Source organism: Ammospiza nelsoni, chromosome 14, assembly GCF_027579445.1.
Source record: "Ammospiza nelsoni isolate bAmmNel1 chromosome 14, bAmmNel1.pri, whole genome shotgun sequence".
Taxonomy (NCBI): Eukaryota; Metazoa; Chordata; class Aves; order Passeriformes; family Passerellidae; genus Ammospiza; species Ammospiza nelsoni.
The window spans coordinates 17715108-17736000 of NC_080646.1; the positions used below are offsets into that span (position 1 = coordinate 17715108).

A 20893-nucleotide genomic window follows, 5' to 3' on the forward strand; every position below is an offset into this window, starting at 1 on the left:
GGAATGCTCAGCATCATCCACTGTCACAGACATCTTTTCATTAAAAATCCTTCTTTAGGATTTTTCCTCCTGAGAAGCTGAGAGGCCTCAGAAACAAAATGTAAACATTGATTATCTGCTGCTGTGGAATGCAACAGGGGCATCTGTGATTGGTCCCATGTGGTTGTTTGGAATTAGTGACCAGTCACAGCAGAGCTGGCTCTCTCTCTCTGTCCAAGCCACAGACCTTTGTTTTCATTCTTTTCCATTCTATTCTTAGCTTAGCTAGCCTTCTGAAATGAAACCTTTCCTTCTATTCTTTTTAGTATAGTTTTAATGTAATATATATCATAAAATAATAAATCAAGTCTTCTGAACATGGAGTCAGATCCTTGTCTCTTCCCTCACCTGAAAACCCCTGGGAACATGGTCACAATCCACCAGCTGTGCAGTTCCAAGACTGCAAATTCCAGCCCTGTATCCACATGATGGAACACAACATGTTATTACTCCATTTCCTAGCCCTGCCCCCCTAAACTTGTCATTTTTAAGAGTTATTTAATGAGTAAGAAGCTGTTAAAACATGCAACCCACACTTCATAATGTTCCCTTTTAGAATCAGGTGCATGGCAGCACCACACTCACCCACAGCAGAGGAACCACTGCTCAATTAAGAGGGGAATTTGCTCCCTCCCACTGGAATTTTGAGGCCAAGGGGAACCCTTCCTATGCCAACAATGCCCACGCTCACCACAGCCTGAAAGCTGCCAATTAAAACAAAGAGTGGGAAGGAATATTAAAAACCACTGTTAAAACTAAGGGATTCAAATGAGGACAAGAAAAGCAACAGGCTAAACCAGGATTTAAATATTCTACCTCTTATTCCAAAGCCTTCAGCACCAAAGTGCCTTTTTCCCTACAAGAGGATTAAACTCAGCATGGTCTTGCCCAGCTCTTGGCACTTGTCTCGGGTGGTAAATAGGTTTTCACACACCCACATCTGCCAAAGCTCTGCAGCATTTCAGCCAGAGGATGCTCTGGGGCAGCTTTCCAAAGCACAGGATGGCAAAAGGCAATGCACAACATGTGTCACCAGCATTTCCTCTGGCTGTGGGCAATAAAAGTACCATTTTTATTGCATGGAATTAATCAATAATCTAAATACACAGCTGTCAGGCCAATGTGTGCCAAAGGGGCAACTGGTTGTGTGGGGAAGGCCCTTATTGTCTTGGGCTAGACTGTATTTGTTCTGTTTTCTACCTAAGATTTTTTGGTAAAAAAACCTCACCAGAACTGCATTGCTGTTTGTTGTAGGTTTTTTTAAAGTAGGGTTTCCTTTTCTTTTCCAAGTACTTGGGTTCTTCCACAAGTACTAAAAGGCTCTTAAAGATTCCATCATTTTAGAAAATATCAATTGAAATCATCCCTTCCACCTAGATAGGAGAGAATGGAAGTGGAAACTCAGCAGACATTTTGGCTTACCTTCATTTTTAACCCCATTAACCTCACCTAATGATCATATAGAGCTGTCTGATAGCAGAGGCAGGAGGCTGAAGGCTCTCATGTGGAAAGCAGCAGAATTAATCCCGACAGCAGCGAGGCAAGGGGGTGGTAATTGCTGCAGAGAAGTGTGGGAGAACTGCCTTTATTGTCCTCATTGCCAAGAAGCTGGGAAATCTATTCCTCATTAAGAGATTCTCAAAGTCACTCTTTTAAGGTATAAAACCCCAATTTTTCTATTTCTGACACTGCTTATGTTTCACAACAATGCTACAAGGCAAGTTAATGGGAACAACATCCAAATACAAACGATGGAAGCAGCAGCTCTGGGAGATGCAGGAGCACCACTCAGGAAGAATTCATTACCCCCAGACATTTATTAAGCAAAGGAAAAAAAAAACTGTTTGAAAAAGGCTGGCAAACATCATTAGAGAAACAAAGGGAAATCGCTTCACAGGCTTTTTTTCCTAGTTACAGTGCCTTAGTTTACCTTGTTTTTTCTGTTGGGTTGGGTTTTGAATTCTCACCCTTACTCAGTAATTACAAGTCTCTTCCTGCTTTACTGTTTACAAGACACAAGCTGACAATACCAAGCCCTGAGAAATAAGCAAGTGACAGAACAAATCACTTTTCCCAGACACAATCTTTATTTTTACCAGCAAATTTCACTCCCTCACTGCTTCCCACCCCCAAAAATAAAGCTATCACCCATCAAGTCTAAAGGGGACTCAACAAAGCTGAGGTTATGACTTGGGCTTTTAAATGGAAAATTGTGTGTATTTGGTTGGTTGTTACTTTTCAGGCTTCCTTGTTCACACCTGATACTCAAGAAACAGAAAAATACAACTCCCAGGCCTCCATCCCTACCCATCTCCCAGTCCTGCAGGGATTGTACACACTGCTATTAGGAGCTTCCCAAATGTTTCAGACAGAGCAGGTAATTCTCCACATACAAGCACAGAAAGTTATTTTAAGGTTATTTATACATAAAGAAAGCAAAATCCTGTTTTCTTCCTCCTTCTAAGCTGTGGTAAATCTCCATTGTGATTTCAGACACCTGACACTTCTCTTAATCCATTCATTGCAGCTTTGCTGATCTCCAGCATTTCCTGAGAAATACCCCACATTAAGCTGCTTACAGGAACAGAACACATGCCAGCTCCCAGCCAGTAACATGAGAGCCACAGTCCCAGTTTCCCTGAGCTGATGGAACCAGCTCGTGCTCCTTGGGAAGCACCTTCCCATTTTCCAAGGGCAGAACATTCCTTTCTGTGAGAAATGATGCTCACTTACAAAAATTAAAAGGTTTATTAAAACCTCATCAAAAATACAACAGAAGACCGAATAGAGGAAATATTACAGCTTCAGGAGCAAAGGATATTTCCCACCATGTGCTCATCCACACCATGGAGGGTTTGACTTTTAACCCTTTACCCTCTCCCAAATGTCTGTCCATTGAATCCTTTGCTGTCCAGTGGTGGAGATCCCTTCCTGACATCCTGGTTGGAGCTCAGGTGCTGCACAGTAAGGAGCTGACCCTCTCAAATGTCCCAAACCCAGGTCACCCCTGATAACAACACAAGGGGGGTAAAACTTAACTATAAATCTATAAAACTTCTCTTAACACATATATATGATATTTCCTTTAATTGTGAGAGTCAACCACGGCATCCCTCATCTAGCACACCTTCCATCACCACACCCTCAGCCACACTCCCAAGCAGGGCCTTACCTGCCACGGTGAGCTTGGCTGTCCTGCTCACGATGGTCCCCAGGCTGTCCACAGTTGCCACACACTGATAATATCCCTCATCAGGTTTGTTGTGCTTGGAATGCACCACGCTGTTGATTAACAAAGATCCATCGGGCAGCAGCTGGCGCCGGTCGTCGGACACGAGGTTGAGGAGGGAGCCGTCCTTCCTCCACTCGATCCGGGGCGGGGTCTCACACTGCGCCGAGCAGTTCATGATCACCGACATCCCTCGCACTGCCAGCACGTCCAGGGGCTCCACCAGGAAGTAGAAAGGAGTGAAGGTTCTCACAAGTGATTCTGTAAAGCATGAGAGAATTTTTGGGGTGAGTTTTGCGCAGTTTTTAATGTTAAAATACTGGACCGAGCACGAGCACGGCTCACATCCTCCCCCTGAACACATTCAGCCACCTTGGTCTGCATGACAGTGTTTGCTGCTTTGATTATTCTCATCATGGACCTTCAGATTCCCAACATTTTCATCCCTAAAATGTATTTCCCTGCTCTGCTCTCGGCCTCAGTGGTGTGGGTGCCCTCTCAGCAGCATCTCCATTGTGATTTCAGATACCTGGCACTCCTCTTAATCCATGTTGTCCTTTGGTTTGTGGAACCAAGATTAGGAACCATCCAAACAATTCAGCCCTCAGGAGAAAGTCTCCCATTCTGGGCTTAACACATCTTGCAAGTGTCATACAGTGGTTTTTTTTTTACTTCTATTCTAGCCCAGGATAAACATGATTACTTTTTCATTTTAAGTATTCCCCAAAGAGTTCAGTAATTAACATCTAGTTTGCATTAAGAAGTGAATTTTAATTACTGTCTTTCTGGTGTATTTGGTCAAGCAGAATGATTGTGTGTCAATATCACTTTGACTTGTCTTAATTTAATCATCTGTAGAAAACAGAAGACAAATTCTTCCAGAGAAGAACAGGTTTCCAATCAGCAGAACCCTGGATTCAGGGAAAAGGGCATCTCAGTTTTTAAAGCCCACCTTAGAAATAACACTCACAGAACAATAACAAACTCCTGCACTCATCTCAAAACCATTTCATCCCTCAACATTGACCATTTCATCTCATGGTCAATAAAAAAATGGTGAAATATTTTATGACCATCTGAAAGACAAATATGCATTTAATAATGAGATTTGTTTAATTAAGCCACAGATAAATTCTGGGGTTTGAGGAAAAAGCACAAACTCTGGAGGCGACCTTTACTTGCAAACATAGGCTGTCCTGGAAACATGGCAGCTTCTCCCATTGCTTGGTTGTTTGTGGGGTTTTTAAAATCGGATTTACCTTCTAAAATGACCTTAATTAACAAATTGATGTGATTTCCTCTATCACCGAACTGCACAGAGAGTCCCTGGTCTCTAAAGAGCCTTCAGCTTCCCCCCCGGAGGGACTCCAGCCTTCCTGCACAGAGCCCATTGTCCCTGCTGCTCACAATTCACAGCAACTTGGAGATAAGGCAGGAGTGGTGTGAAAGAAACAACAGATAAAGGAGGCTTTGGCAGCTGATAGCATTCAAACCCTCTCTTACCTTCAGGAATTCAAAGAGGAAATAAAGGAAAACATTCTAGAAAGATTGACATTTCTCCAGTGACAGAGTCAGGCTGGAGAGCTGTTAGATTGGGATCCAAATCCTTGGGATTGTCTTTCTTGTGGATAACAGAGACATCCCCAAAAAAAAAAAAACAAAAACCCCAAACCAAATATACAGAACAAAAAAAAAAAAAATCAATAAAACTTAAAAAATATCTAGGAGCTGCTTATGTTACTCTGGTTTGTACAAGGGCACCTATGTGTGGATGTTCTCAATTCTCTGTGCTTCTGAAATCTTCTGAGTGTCAGCTCTGAAGCAGCAAAAGGCAGAGCAGAAACAAGAGCCATGAACAGCAGGAGAATCAGGAGAATCTTTGACCTTTTTATCTCTATAATCTCTCCCAGTGCAGCAGAAACATAAAGTCCTTATCAAAATTAAAGACTGAGCTGCACAGTCCCTGGGCTTTCCAAGGGAAGCATTTCCCCCCCACCTCAATTCCAGGCTTCTCCAAGTTCTTCCAGAATAAATCTAGACCCCTAAGAGAACAAAACACACTGGTCTGAGTTTTGCCTCACTCTGGGTTTTCAAAGAAAAGTCAGAAAATCCTTAAAGGGGGAATGGCAGCTTTTTGTTTGCCCTGCCAGCCTCCAGTGCAGACTGGAGCAGATCGAATCCATCGATAGAGTAAAATTGTTCTCGTCCTGGAAGCAACAATGTGTCCAAGGAAATAGAGCAGAGGATGCCAAGAGAGGTCACAGCGAGACCTAAGAGCAGCTCCACAGGGATTATAAACCTTGAGGAAGAAAGAAAGCAGATTCTCAGCCAGGCTTCAGAGGTACCAAACTCCTGCCAAGACACAGCACGAGCTGCCTTGTCCCAGGATATCACTGAGCTCCTGCACTGAGTGCACCGGGGACAAAATGCGAAGGGTTGGTGAATAACTCCATCCCAGCTTGAGGGAAGTTAAAAACTGGTCTCTGCTCTGGTTTCAGAGGATCTGCAGTTGGGTTTGGGGCACTCTGGAGAACCACACTGCAGCCAGCTAAGCTCGAGTCCCCTTCAAGCCTCAATTCAGCACAAGAAGGGTTTGTACACCCTTGACCTTAATCAACTTCTGTTTGTACCAACGAGCCACTTCTCCCACTCCATCAACCTAGTGATTACTCAGCTCAATGACAGCACCTTATTTTGGGTAGGATGGGTGTATATTTGGTACAGGGAGTCCTTCTCCTTTGCACACGCTTACACAGGTGGGTACACACCACTGCCTCCATTGGTGCTAACACTGCCCAAGGAGCTCATGCTAAGTCTGTCTCCCTGCTAGAAAGAGATAAATCTCGCTCATTCCCACCAGGGTGGAGTTTATTTCTCCCCAGATCTGCTCTGGAGATGAGTGGCAGGGAGCCAGATGTGCCAAAACCCAACAGAATGCCCTGGCACAGACAAGATCTCAATGAGCCACAGACACGGAGTCATTTCTGTGTCCTGTGAATTCCACAGCTCCCAGACTCACCCTGCCAGTGCACAGGGCTGGGCTGAGCACTCCTGTGCCAATCCCAGTCAGATTTAGCACTCCTGTGCCAATCCCAGTCAGATTCAGCACTCCTATGCCCATCCCAGTCAGATTTAGCACTCCTGTGCCCATCCCAGTCAGATTCAGCACTCCTGTGCCCATCCCAGTCAGATTTAGCACTCCTATGCCCATCCCAGTCAGATTTAGCACTCCTGTGCCCATCCCAATCAGATTTAGCACTCCTGTGCCCATCCCAATCAGATTTAGCACTCCTGTGCCCATCCCAGCACACAGGCAGTCAGGTTTAGCACTCCTGTGCCCATCCCAGCCAGGCTCAGCACTCCTGTGCCCATCCCAGCTGGGTTCAGCACCCCTGTGCCCATCCCAGCCAGGCTCAGCACTCCTGTGCCCATCCCAGCTGGGTTCAGCACCCCTGTGCCCATCCCAGCTGGGTTCAGCACCCCTGTGCCCATCCCAGTGGGGTTTAGCACTCCTGTGCCCATCCCAGCTGGGTTCAGCAATCCTGTGCCCATCCCAGTGGGGTTTAGCACTCCTGTGCCCATCCCAGCTGGGTTCAGCAATCCTGTGCCCATCCCAGCTGGGTTCAGCAATCCTGTGCCCATCCCAGTCGGGTTCAGCACTCCTGTGCCCATCCCAGCACACAGGCAGCCAGTTTAGCTCAGCAGTGTGGCACTGCTGCCTACATCACCACCATAATCCCCAGATCCTGTTCTGGGAAGCTGCTGAAAGGTTAATGTTAGACTAGCTGATTATTCCTGCCTAACTGTATTAACTTGCCCTTGGGTCCTTTCACAGAACAGTTTGCCAAATTTGAGCTCTAACTTTGTCCTTGCTCTTCCCTAAGTGGTGTGAAAATGTAACAAACACAGTTTACACCAGCAACCACTCAGGGAGTAAAAGATAAATACAAGTTTACCTAGAACACACAAGCACAAAATCCCCACCAAACAGCCTCCAACATCAACACCAGGATGTGAAGCTCCTGGAGAGAGCCCAGAGGAGGCCATGGAGATGCTCTGAGGGTGCAGCCCCTCTGCTCTGGAGCCAGGCTGGCAGAGCTGGGGGTGCTCACCTGGACCAGAGAAGGATCCAGGGAGAGCTCAGAGCCCCTGGCAGGGCCTGAAGGGGCTCCAGGAGAGCTGGAGAGGGACTGGGGACAAGGGATGGAGGGACAGCACACAGGGAGTGGCTAAAATGTAGAGAAGGGCAGGTTTGGGTAAATACAGGAAGGAATTATTCCCTGGCACAGGGTGCCCAAAGCAGCTGTGGCTGCCCCTGGATCCCTGGCAGTGCCCAAGGCCAGGTTGGACACCGGGGCTTAGAGCACCCTGAGATAATGGAAGGTGTCCCTGCCCATGGCAGAAGGTGGGAATGGATGAACTTTAAGGTCCCTTCCAACCCACACCATTCCAGGATGCTGTGACTCTAAGTTTGGGAAATACCAGCTTGTTCACCTCACCCATCTGTCCAGGAACTGATGCCTAATAACTATTTTCATACATTCCTACCCTCTACTATTAAAATACTCTGGGGTGTTCTAGTCCTCCTTGTAGCTCCTCTCTCCTCAAATTCTCACAATTAACCATCAGTTGTGCCACTGTTTCAGCCAAGACAAAACCCATCACCCCAAAATACTGACAGTATTTAACCATGAAGTGCTTCCAGCCTGTCCTGCACCATTTTCTGTGCAGAGGTGCAGCTTGATAAGGCTTCATGTGAGCAATGTGTAGAACAGTAAATGCCAAGCAGCTGCACAAGTGGGAAGAAGCTTCCCTTGGTTACCCAGTGAATTTCTGGAAGACACAAGCACTCCAACACCCACCTTAAATCACCCAAATGTGTCCTTTAACAACTGCCTGCCACAAGCTCATCAGAAATTACAGCACTTAGGAAAATAACTCCAGACAAAACCACTCTGATCTCAGTCCTCCTGACTCCACATAAATCACCTCAAACTGGTGCACAGCAACCTGGCTGGAGATTTTCCCAGCAGATCTCACTGGGACTCTGTGCTGCCACCAGCACTGCTCAGTTGTGATGTTCTCCTGAGCATGAGCAGCAGCTGCAGCCCCAGCACAGGGCTCAACACCTCATTCCCTTCACTTTGCACAGAAACCACAGCACATCTCACAAGGACCAAATGCAACAATCATCCAGAAGGACAATGTGAAGCACAGGTATCATTTCAGAACTCCTTTTTCCAAACAGGATGATAAATTCAGGCAGCCAAAAGCTGCCATCACAATTAGCTGATGAGCAGCACACCAGGCTCTGGTTTGGAAGGAGTCAAACCAGGCTTTGCTCACTCACTGTTGGAGCTGAGGAATGATGTGGCACTGGGGGCAATACCTGTCCTTCTGTCCTTCTCCAAGGCAGCTCAGGAGCATGGATATGACACCCTCCAAGCCTGACATGTAAAACAGAAGCATCTGACAGGTCCTGATCAGACTGGCAGGAACTGTTAGACAGCTCCTTCTCACTGTGAGCCAGTGATAAAAGCTCCAAGCTCTCTGGCTGCAGGATTGCACTTTTAAAAGGCTTCTCCTCAGAATTTAATTAACGTTCCCAATGGCCTCTGTAATCCTAAAGCCAGTGTTATGGCCTTCCTCACCCCCGTCATTACAAAAAGCTGCCTCCAGAATCAGCCAGATGTGGTTTAAGTGAAGATGTTCCCCACACCATTCCCTGCAGGCTGCCAGCAGGAGCTCACAGGAACTCGTTCTGTGGTTTTGTTCACATATTCATGGCTAAGGAGCACGTTATCTGTGTGGGCAAATTGCTGCATGTGGTAATCTCTAAATAAATGTGTATATATACTTCCAGCTTGGTAATTTAGTGTCCTGACAGCATCAGAAGCATTCTGCATTCCCCAATAAGCAAAATTTATCTATGATACTACAATGTACCAATGCTTAGACAAAGATGTATTTTCTGCTTAACATTACATTTTTGCCTTATAGGCAATAGAGACTATACACCACCTATCAAATTAAACTACAACAGCAATATACACCAGCCAAACATCTTTTGATTTTACTTTCACAAAGCATTTCCAAAGCTCAATCAAACACACAGTGCTTGGCAAGTTCACCACACTCAAAAACCAAGGTCACATTTCTAAACTCTGTTCTCACAACACCACTTCAGGTCCTGCTTCACAAAGACTCTGCAATCCACAAATTATAGCAGACAAAAAATTAAGTTGCACTTAAGCATCAGGAAAAAACGGAGGGAGTGTAAGAGCTACCCCAGACTGCAGAGTACAGAATAAATCCTGCTAGGACTTCCATAATTCCAGCAGGGGCTGACAGTGGAACCTGGCAGAGCAAGTGACGGAACATTATGAGATAAGTAATGCCTTGCATAAATCCAGACTTTCCCAGACTCAGTAGATTCCTTTCTCCTTCAGCTCTAGCAGATTTCCTCCTCTGATGATTTAACACACTGTAACAAAGATATCCATCACAAAGAGTAACTCCTCTTCAGCCCAGCATGGCTGGGAATTGTGGGCTGGGAATGGCACTTGAGGATTGCTTGGGTGCCTCAAATTCCCCACAAGGGAAGGGGCTGCTCTGAAACCCCAAGGGAGAGAGATCCTTCCAGGAGGGAGAAGGACATGGGGAAGGAATTCTCCCTGGCTCAGGGTGCCCAGAGCAGCTGTGGCTGCCCCTGCATCCCTGGCAGTGCCCAAGGCTGGGCTGGACAGGGCTTGGAGCACCCTGGAACAGTAGGGGGTGTTACTGCCCATGCAGGGGTGGAAATGGAGACTCCTTCAGATGCTGGGAAGGATGAAAGTTTGACAAGAAAGTCTCACAGATATGTGTGCTCAGCAGAAAGATTTTTAAATGTAGAGTGTGATGAAGGAATCGAGATGGAAGCAAGTTTTGATATAGAAGAAAAGAATTGCTGAGCCAGTCTCACTGGCTTACCAAGAAAGCAAAGAGTGTGTTAGTCAGAAGGGGTTTTATGCTTAGAGCAAAGGATAAACCCACCCCAAACAAGAAAATGTTTTTACCGAGCAGGAAGATAGCACAGGCAAACAAGCCTGCCAATGTGGCAAGTAGAAAAAAGGTCTCAGAATTTTCCACTGCAAGAAAACTGAATAACAACTTCTAGCTTAAACTGTAATTACTAACTTTTACTGACTGGAGAACAGTAACATGAATATGGTAATTACAGCAGTTATGACAGGTTATAGATAACAGTTAAGGTATAGATTGGCTCTACTGTATTAAGGTGCTCAGCAAAGAAAAGCCTATAATGCACTGTAACCAAAACCAAAGGGTCTCAGGCCTGCCTGCAGCTGGAGCTGACAGCTGTGGGCACAGCTCTGTCACCCACCACCCTGGGCTGCTGTAGCTCTTGGATACAATAAACTGCACTTTGGAGAGCCCCCGGAGTCCCACATCCCTCATTTAGGCTCTTACATTCAGGTCCTCTCCAACCCAAACCATCCCCAAAATCTTATGGTGCTACCAAGCTGAGAAGGTTTTTGACATCATGTATCAACAAGAACACAAAAATCCAGCCAGTCACCACAATGATGGCACTATTTTGACAGACAAAGAGGTGATATGGATCAGGACTTGGCCTCAGTAACTTGGGAGTATCCAGAGAGCACAGCCCATAAACAAAGAGCCAGTCAAGCAAAGTCAGCCATATTCTGCAACAACGCCTTTAGAGCTTTGTTTGTATTTCCAGTTACACCTTTCATTTGTTAAATAACAAATTATTGTTGGCTTAATCTTAACTGACCTTCTTGATGGACCTCAAGCACAAAATTATATTTGAAAAAATTAGCCCATTAAAAAAGTGTGCAGGAATAGAATCAAGAAGCCTCCAAAGAGTGTGGTGTGTCTGCAGTAAATCACTGCAAGGAGGCATCCTGCATCTACTCCAACCACTCCCTCTGTAAGTGATACCATCACCTCATATATTATTAAATCATGGCAAGAAAAACATGATAATGATCAGCAGCCAAATCCAAACACAGATTGTAATCTCCAAGATCAGATGTCTGTGGAGATGCATTTATCTGGTGTTCAGTTCCACAGCCTTTCAAACCCCAAGAGAGACACAGACATTTTCACCTGGATTTGGAACACGTGGAAGTGATTTTATTAATTACAGTTAATTGTCCCAGGTGCTGTGCCCTGGCTCCTTTCAGCAGCTGCTCCCCAGCACTGTCACACCAGGTCACAACCTCTGTGTCCCTTTACTGTGGGGCTGCAGCTCTGTTCAGCCTGGAGACCTGCAGGAGAAAAGATGGCACCAACTCCTCTTCACCTAAAGCAGGACCCACTTCTTGTAGTACCCTTGTGCAACTTGTCCCAAAAAATCCCCACCAAGGAGGTGCTCCTCATGTCCAGTCCATATTCCCACTCTTAAACTGCTTCCTACTCACAAGGATTTATTCATTTGCCTTAAATCCATACTCAAAAAAAAAAAGGAAAATAAAAGTTGCCTACCAGTTGTGCTTCAAAAACAACTTCTGGTGCACCTTTTGTTCCTCCTGGTGTGCCAGGAAAAAAAATCCTTTATAAGCACTAGGCCCAAAAATGTGGATTTCTTTCAGGTTGTTTAAAAATATCCTTGGGTTTTACAGAACTCTCATGCAGCAGCTGAGCCCCACAAACCTCTCACCTTGTGCAAGGAACATTCTTTCAGGTCACTTTGCTTTCATAAATCAAAGGAAACACAAGTCAAACTATCTAACACCCTATATTTGAATTAAGCCAGGGAGGAAACCTCTCTGAAGGTCCTAACTGCAGAATTCCTTCTCATAACCATTTCAGAAGGAGAGCTTAAAGGATTTTATCCACTCTTCCCCTTTTTTGTGTAACACTAAAGCCATTTCTCTCATTTCAAGTAACTATCAGTTTTTAATATCAGCAGTGCTTCCTTGGAAAAGCACCTCAGTCCCAGGGGACCACAGCTCCATTATTTATTTAATTTTTAATTCTTCCAGGGCCTCTTTTCATTATTTCCTCCACCTGGGCTGAGAAACACCCCTCCAGCATTTCTCCACAAGTTTCCTAGAGGGCACTGTAAAGACACCTACAAAAGGCAGAAAATGCATTTCTGTTCCTCCCAGTGAACAACAGTACTTTGACTTTTCCCCAGAAATAACTCCCAGATGTTGGCTCCTGACAATGCTGCAGTTGTTACAGCAGGTGAAGAGGAATTTCCATTTTTTCCTGGAGTAATGGATTTCCTCTCCCAGAGTTCCAGTCTTCTGAGCACTCAGGCACCTCATTTAGCTCTTCAGACAGAGATGTGAAAGAGAGTGGCTTTCTGAGGGTTAAGGACAAACAGAAAACTCACTTGTAAAGCTCAAAATACACACTGCACACAAAGCAAGGAGCCTCCTCATGCTGCCCTGCTGCCCCTGCCTGGGCTGCACTCAAACCACCCTGCTCAGACCCTCCCCAGGCACTGAGCTCCTGTGGAGATGCCCTGCTGCTCTGCAAACCAAGCCCAGATAATCAGGGAGCACATTCCTTGCTTCAGACAGGGTGGTGTTTTTACCAGACTGGTATTTCAAAAACGGTTTAGAATATAAATACAGAAAAAAAAAATCCCCACACATCACAGGAGAATTATTTGCTGAAACCAATTACTTAAATATTTCCCAAGTGTAAACATGCTGCAGCATCCAAGAACTGTGCATCAAGAGAAAGCAGTTTTGCCACTTCTGAGATGCCAAGGAGGTTATGGGGCACCCAAGAGAACTAATTCAGTTTGAGATGCTCTGTAAGTGAGGCAGGCTTTGCACTCAGGGAATGTTCTCCCTCCCCCAAAGACCTCTTCAGTCCAGGGCTCCAGGCAGGCCAAGGGATGCTCACAAGTGTGAAGGGCAGGGGAAAGCTGTTACCAAGTCAGGGCTGGAAATGCAACACAGGAAGAAATATTGCCAGGAAAAGAAGAAAAGAATTGTTTCTATAGGAAGCATAAAATGAAAAAAAGGATGAACACGAAAAAAAAGATGCAAGGAAGCATCAAATGGAAAATTGCTGAACATAATTTCCAGTGTCTTTCTAAAGAAAGTGTCTTTTCCTTGTCACACTTCATGAAAGAGGAAAAAATTCTTAACAAATACCTTTAATGTCAGATCAAGCAAGGAATATCTGAGAGGAGCTGGAAACAGAACAGCAGCAGTGGATCAGAGCAAAAGGAGCCCCTTGAACTCAGCATCCTGTGCCAGCAGCCCAGAGCAGATGCTGGGAACACCAGGGCAGAACCAGGAGCAGCAAAGCCCCAGAGTCAGCCCCAGCCCAGGGACCCCAGGGCTGTTCCTTGGCTCAGCAGCTCCTGGAGGGAAAGCACAGCCAGAAACCTCTGCCAGCACCCCAGAGCTGCCTTCAGGGAGAGAAGGAAGGAAAAAGGGGAGAGGGAAAACAAATATGAGTTCAGAATTTGATGTGAGGGTCCCTAATTTAAGGACTAGTGCAGAGAGATCAGGATAATCAGTAAATTCTGTACACTCAGCACAACAATTGTAGAGCCCTTCCCTTCTCTGGTTTCCTACCAAGCACTGCCCAATCACACCAATCCACAATACATAATAACCTTAGCAATGTGTTAATGAGGGGTTTATTGATCTTTCAGGGCAGTAGTGAAAAACCAGGAACAGTAGAGAGGTGGAAAAGATGCACATCCACACTACTACACACATTCTACAAAAATCTTATTTTAAGAACATATTTACACCAGTTTTCCATCCCATAAAATTCAATGTTATCTGCAGAGTTCACTGGGTGCTGTTGTGGTTTAACCCGGGGATAAATCAGGTGCAATAAAACTGCCCCTCACAAATGGAACTCCTACCACTCCTGTAAAAGTGAGCTGCCAACCAGAGAGCCCCACATTGAGACTGTTTCAGCAGAAAGGGTTACAGTGAGGTGACAGGCACATCAGCAGTCACAGGAAAAGAGAGATGCAGCAGGTGCCCTCAAGGACATGGAGAACTGGGGCAGGTTTTAGTCACAGCAGCACCAAAGCAATACCCTGGGGAAACTGTGGAAATAAGAGAAGCAGAGGTGTCCCCAGTTTTCTTGGACTTCCACTGAGCATAAGGGTTTGTGCCTGTGTTTGCAAAGCCAGACTAAAGCTGTGGAGTGCAAAGCTAAACCCCTCAGAGATGCCCTCTCTGGTCAGTGACCACAGCACGGCATCAGGTGTGCCTTTAAAAATTACAACACCCATCAAAAATATCAACCAAACATCTTACCAGTATCACCAGTGAATGAGCCATAGAAAAGAAATAATATATAAAAAGGCTTACAAAACCAGAATGTTACTGCACCAGATTTCAGGAAGACTTGGCAAATCCAGAACTGCTAAAAATACATAATATTTAAATCTGATATCCAGATCAACTCCAATATTCAAATAAGCATCATTTTAACTGTGCAAGTTAGAAAAAGAAGCCAAGAAATGACATCCCAGACCTGTGCCCACCAGGAAAGCAGTTGAAGCAAGACCTTGAACATGTATTGTGGAATCAACAGCTCCTTCAAGTTACTCATGCTTTACTCTGAGTGCTGGATGAAGCTCTCCATTTGTGCCACCTCCACAACAAACCAAGGCTTGTTTGGATTTTGTCATTCTCTCAGCTGTGAACTCTGCACATTGATCCTGAAACCTTTAATGCCTTTTACAGCTTTGGCTGCTCCTGCTCACCAAAGCCATGGGCTCTGCCTGGCCCAGCACTCCTGAGGGAGCATCTGCAAATCTTCTGCCCCTTCTCCATGAAATGCACAAAAATGATCTGAATAAAACCCAAAATATCCCCAAGTCTTATTTACCACGACTTAATTATTTCAAGCACAGTGAATGTACGTGGAGTAGAGCAAATTATTGGATTTTTGTTTATTATTTGCTATATAAGAAATCAAGCAGCCATACTTTGAGAAGGCAACTGCAGCCTATTAACAGAGTATTTGTATTCTAAACAGATCTATAAAAAAACCTAATTGCACTAATCCTTTACTGTAACTTTGTTATTTTACCCAGCTGAGATTTCTCTGTAACAGATTCCTCCTAAGCTCTGAGTGCTCCTGAGCCTCACAATCCAAGAAAAGCTATGAGAAAAAGAGCCAAATGCCTCAATTCCACTGATTCTCAGGGTCTCCTTTTCCCCAGTCCTCTCCCCTGTCTGGCAGGGCAAGGGGCAGCCCCAGGGTGTCCCTGCCATTCGTTCCCACAGCACCCAAAGCACCGGAGCTGTCTGAGCTGGGTGGGTAACACAACCCTGCTGGAACTGGAGCTGTGCAACAGCCATCCCTGCCCCATTTGATCTCAGTTGAAAGTACAGTAAAATGAAGTGAAAGAGCAGTTTTAAAAGCTTTACACAGATTCTTGTCTCTCCTCAAAGCACATTAATGAAAACACTTCCTGTGGCAGTGTGTGAAGACAAGCAGCACCTTTCATCTCCCCTGTTTACTGCCTTCACCTCCCCAGTTCCCAGGCACCACTGGAGCTTTGACTGGCTCAGCTTTTGTCAGAATGAAGGAAAAAGCTCAACTGGAGCTTTGCAAATATATTAGCAAAAACATTTGCAAGTATTAGCTTGGCAAATGTTTTATACATGTGAGGGGAAAAACAGATTTCTCTGTTCATTTATATAACACAGATTATTTCAAAGTGGGAAAGTACATTTCAAAAGAACTTATGTAAGAGTGGAAATACAATTACTGCATGCATTAAGTGAATTATCATATAGATATGGGTATTAGTGGATGCACAGTTCTGGATCTGCTGCTTCCCTCAAGCCTTTGCTCTGGCTAATCCTGGCTGTGCTGTGGATTGGCACACTCTGACAGCTACCTGGGTGGCTTTTCCAAAGGTTCCTCTGCAAGCTTTTGCTCTGCTTAGCACTAAGGAGAATTTTCAGTTGAAATAATAACACCAAAACAGGCCCCAGACCTACACTCTGTGCATCACATCTGAGAACAGCACTCACACCACTGCATTCCAAAGCTGCTAAACAGACAGACCTGATGAAATATTAATTTGGCTAATTATGGCAACAGAAGTGCAGAGGGAAGTACCAAGTGCACAGAGCAGAGCAGTACCTGTTGGCAGCAGTGCCAGGTGCCCCAGTCCCATGTGGCAGATGGCTCTGAGGCCTGGGCACCCTGGGCTGTCCCAGCCTTGGCTCTGCCCTCCCTGTCTGGAGCAGGCAAAGGCTCAGCTGGGCAGGCAGAGCCTAAGGGTGAGCTCCTGAATGGGGCTTTTAAGGAAAGGCAGCACACAAAGCATCTACCACAGACTGCCATCAAATCCCAGTGTTTTCACCAGAGAAACATTTACCTTTATTGCAATGAAAAACTCTTCAATCTGCTTGGACGGCAGATGCAAAGTACCTGGCAACTCACTGCCCAAACCAAAAGTTTTGGATGGTAATACTTCACAAAACATCATTTAAATGCAATTCTTTGCATAGAAGAATCTTCTGGAGCTCACTTAGTCCAGCCTGCTGCCCCTATTTAGCAGGTCTATTTAGATCAGGTTGCTCAGGGATCTGGCCAGCCAAGCTTCAAACTTCCCCAAGGAACAATTTCCCAACAAGAGAAGAGAGCAAGCAAGAAGTGTGTGAGCATCCAAAGCAGCAAAGCACGGTGAGAGATACACCCCCAAACTGGCTTTTCATTATTTCCCTCCTGCCATATCACAACTGTGAGCTTTAATTAAGCATCTACAAATTAAAAGTCCCAAAGCCACGATAATGGCAACATCAGGAAAGATGTTTTGATGGGGAATGATGAGGAATGCAGCTGTAAAAGCTGCACAAAGTGCCTGGTGTGGAGCTGTCATTGCAATGATGGGGTGGTTTGTACCACCAACCACGTAACCTGGGCTGCTCTGGCTCCCAGAGCCCAGCACACGAGTCCAGGGACCAAGAGACACATGGAGCCATGGCTGAGCTTGACTGGGAACTGTTCACTGCTGTGGTGTCCCTCAGGGTCCCCAAACACCTCCTCACTTCAGCTGGATCTGGCCCAGCTCCAAAGCACAGGCAGATCCCACTCCTCAGCTGCACAACTTCTGATGTGACTGCTGCATCCCAGGTCAGCAGCCATCACCACCAGCGCAGAACAAGGACCTCAGCACCCTTACACTGCTGTCTGTGGTGCATTCCCTTTAAATCCAACCTTCCATACTGCCAGGGCAGCTTTCTCCTCCACTCCAGCTCCCTGGCAGCATCGATGTGATGGTTCTGGCACATCCTTCCCGTGTGCATCGAGGTCGGTGCCTGCCACAACAAGCTTTCGATTTTAAATACTGCACATTGATAGGACTGCATCCAAATACCAAGCCTTTCCACAGCTCCAGAAGATGTAAGAGCCCAGCTTTTCCCAGGTCCTGTCAGAACTCCTGCTGTACTTTGTCCCAGTCCCCAAACAGCACCTTTCAGAGAAAGCCACAAACGCTGGGAGCTGCAGGGCAGAGCCTCCACCGACCACCAGCAGAGGTAAAAATTCCTTTGGTCTGGTTTTCCCCGTCCCTTCCGAGGGTTTATGGAAATAGCCTGCACAGCCTTCTCCTGAGAAACTCTCCCAACCTAAAGCTACCTAAATCACGCCATAATGAGATAATTAGATTGTGGTCCCTCTAAGTCTGCCATTAGCACTTCGAAGCCATGTTTAAGGGGATAAAAAAGCTTTATTTCAAGTAATTCACAGCACATGATGACTATCACAAAGGGGAAGCTCTATTTTCTAGCAGAGTAATTTACACTTTCTAAACAAAAAAATTCCACGAGAAAAATTGTCATATAATATGCGGTGAGGTTCTTTGTTTGCTTTAGGAAGCACAGCAGAACACAGAGCTATTGAACCAGCTCCTTTCAGCTGTGAGAAGGGTGAAATGCAGCTTGCCAGGAGAAGCAAGCACTCGTGTCACCATCAACCATGACAAAGTCCCAGACAAGAGCATGTAAAATCACTGTATCAGCTCCAAAACAGCAATACCCATGCTCCAGATGGGATTATGGGAGGAGGGGGGAAACAGAGGTCAGGAACTGGTCACAAGCAGCAGCATCTGGGATGTGATGCACTTGAGCAGCACATTCTGCAAATACAAACAAAACCTGATCATATTCACTGGTTTTAAAATTCAAAACCTGCTAGGTTGGTGTAAAACATTGCTTTTCTTGGATTTTCTGGCTTTGTCTCAATACCAGGCACAACTGAGGTCCTCCTTGCCTTGCTGCACTATTACCTTGCCTGCACATCAGAGAGAATATAAATCACAAAATATTAAGCAAAGTAAGATGCTTTGCCTTTATTTGATTAGGGTTTTTGTGCAGCACAGATTTCTTACAGCCAATATTAAAGTGTAATTACTTTGTCTCCCAAAGTTTTCAAATACATGACCTGCATACATAGGAGTTGTTTTTATCTCTGTAAACACAAAGTAAGAGAGGGAGGGTAAATTACTCCACTTTTCTGCTTAGCAGTTTCAATTCTAGCAGCATCTCCTCCCCAGCCCAGCACCCAGGGCTTCATCCCTGCTTTGGCTGAGGGGACTCAAATATTTGTCACAGGAGTTTGTGCCAACAACAAAATGAAGGAACCACAATCAGGGCAGGCAGATGGGCCAGAGCTCAGCAAGGCACGGGCTGAAGTGTGTCAGCAATCTTATGAAATGAGATATTATATAACAATATCAAATCTGGGCACCCAGAGCTGGGTCACCTGCACCTCCCCAGCTGCACACCATGCACACAGCCCAAACCAAGCATTTAAACATCTTACACTGAGTTACAGACTGACTTATTTTTATATACTTATATATAAAAGCATCAGCATGGCTGTGTAAATGGATGTAGCTGCTGATTTTTAAAGCAAAAATTAAGCTAGACCTATGAATGGGCAGCTGATAAACCCGTGGGCTTTGATACAGCATAGACAAGATCACTTGAGACTCAACCAAAAATGGTATAAGATCCACTTCAGCATCCAAATTAATTCTGGATGCTCCAGCAGCCTGAGTGCTCCTCATGAGCTTGTTCAGGGAGGTGGGAGCTGAGCTGGCCAAGGGTCTCTCAGCACAAAGCCCCACTTCTGGCATGTCTGCAGTCCCTGGGGTCCATCTCCCCCTTAGCTGTTAACAGACACAAAGGGAACTCTGCACACCAGTGCCACCTCTCCAAACTAGGTGAGCTATTTTTACCAGAGGATATTTAATCAGAGCTCTGAGCACAATAATTATCTAGAGATACTGAGAATCTGGGGCTATGCTGCAGGAGCACACAACAGAAAAAGCACAGACTACAGAAGGACACTAATGAGGGCTCTGTCTGGAACATGTGAGTGAGGAAAGCAGGATCCCACAGCCACAAGGCACAATGAGCTGTCCCAAGTTCTTTCTGCACCAAACCCACCTGTCTGAAGGGCTGCTGCCTGCAAACCACCCCACCAAACCAGACCCAGCAGATTCCACACTCACATCCAAGCAGCAAGTTGAGAACAGTGCAAGAGCAGCTCATTAAGTTTGCAGAACTTGCTTTTAGTTCATAGGGAAAAAAATCATGGTCAAAAGTTACTATGAGACTAAGGTGTCTTTGATATCTCATCGATTAAATTAAATGTCATTAATTTTGCATGCAACTCATAGATCATTCTCTAAATGCTATGCCAAAAATTTAATTGAGTCTTCATTAAGTGATCAGATGGGAAATGGGAGCTCTTCCCCCACTACAGAACTCAAGGTTAACACTGCAGATCTCCAAGGACTGTTAAGAAGTGCCTCAGACCCTCACTTTCAGTCACCACACAAAAACCCCTCTATTTCATTCACTCCAAATTTCCCCTTTTAGGCAGCTCCTCCTCCCACCTTACACCAGTAACCTTGAAAAGAGGACAGGTGGAGCTACTAAAGAAAGACAAAGGGGCTTAAAAAAAAGAGATTATTTCAAGCTACAATTTGAGTATCCTACCAGACTACACTATTTGAAAGCTTAAATTTAAATTAAATTCAAGCTGCATTTTTAGCCATTTTGTCATTACCTTTTTGTGATGCCAGTGTCAGGAGAGAACAATTCCCAGGCTTACCTCCACCCCTGAGTGCCACTGCAGGATTTGGGTGATGGTGGGACAAATCTACTCTGTGCCATTTCACAGTTAACAAGGAGACTTTAAAAAGTGGTAACTGAATACACAAAGACACTTCTGGAATAAAACAGCACAGCAGAGGTGACAGGGTTTATCTCTGTGAGGAGGGTGTGCTACTACTCCCCATGTGTGGAAGACAATGTTAGGTCATGACTGCAGCCTCCAGGGTGGAAAAGGGATGGGAAAAGCCCTTGGCTAATGCCAGGCAGCCAAGCAGAACAGCCTGGGGATGAGAGGTCCTGCAGGAGAGGAGCCCAGGCAGGCTCCCAGCTGACAGGGGATGTGGCCCTGCCTGCTCAGAGACCCAAAGGGGAAGGACTGGAGCCAGTGAACAACAGGGAGCAGCACTCCAGGTTTGGGAAAGGCTTTGGAGAAATCCTCTGGTGCTTCAGGTGAACGGGAACACCGCTCTGGGACAGGAATGGCTCCCATGTGGCCATTGCTGGAGCTTCAGGGCAGGCCTTT

At 45.5% G+C, this 20893-nt stretch overlaps 1 protein-coding gene across 1 annotated transcript in view; it reads right to left on the bottom strand.

The window, feature by feature from the left end:
- Positions 1-20893, bottom strand: part of NEO1 (neogenin 1) — a 174772-nt gene that overhangs the window by 117461 nt on the left and 36418 nt on the right. The window contains exon 2 of the mRNA XM_059482445.1: positions 3212-3529. Coding sequence (XP_059338428.1) covers positions 3212-3529 — 318 coding nt within the window. The remainder of the gene's footprint in view (positions 1-3211; positions 3530-20893) is intronic.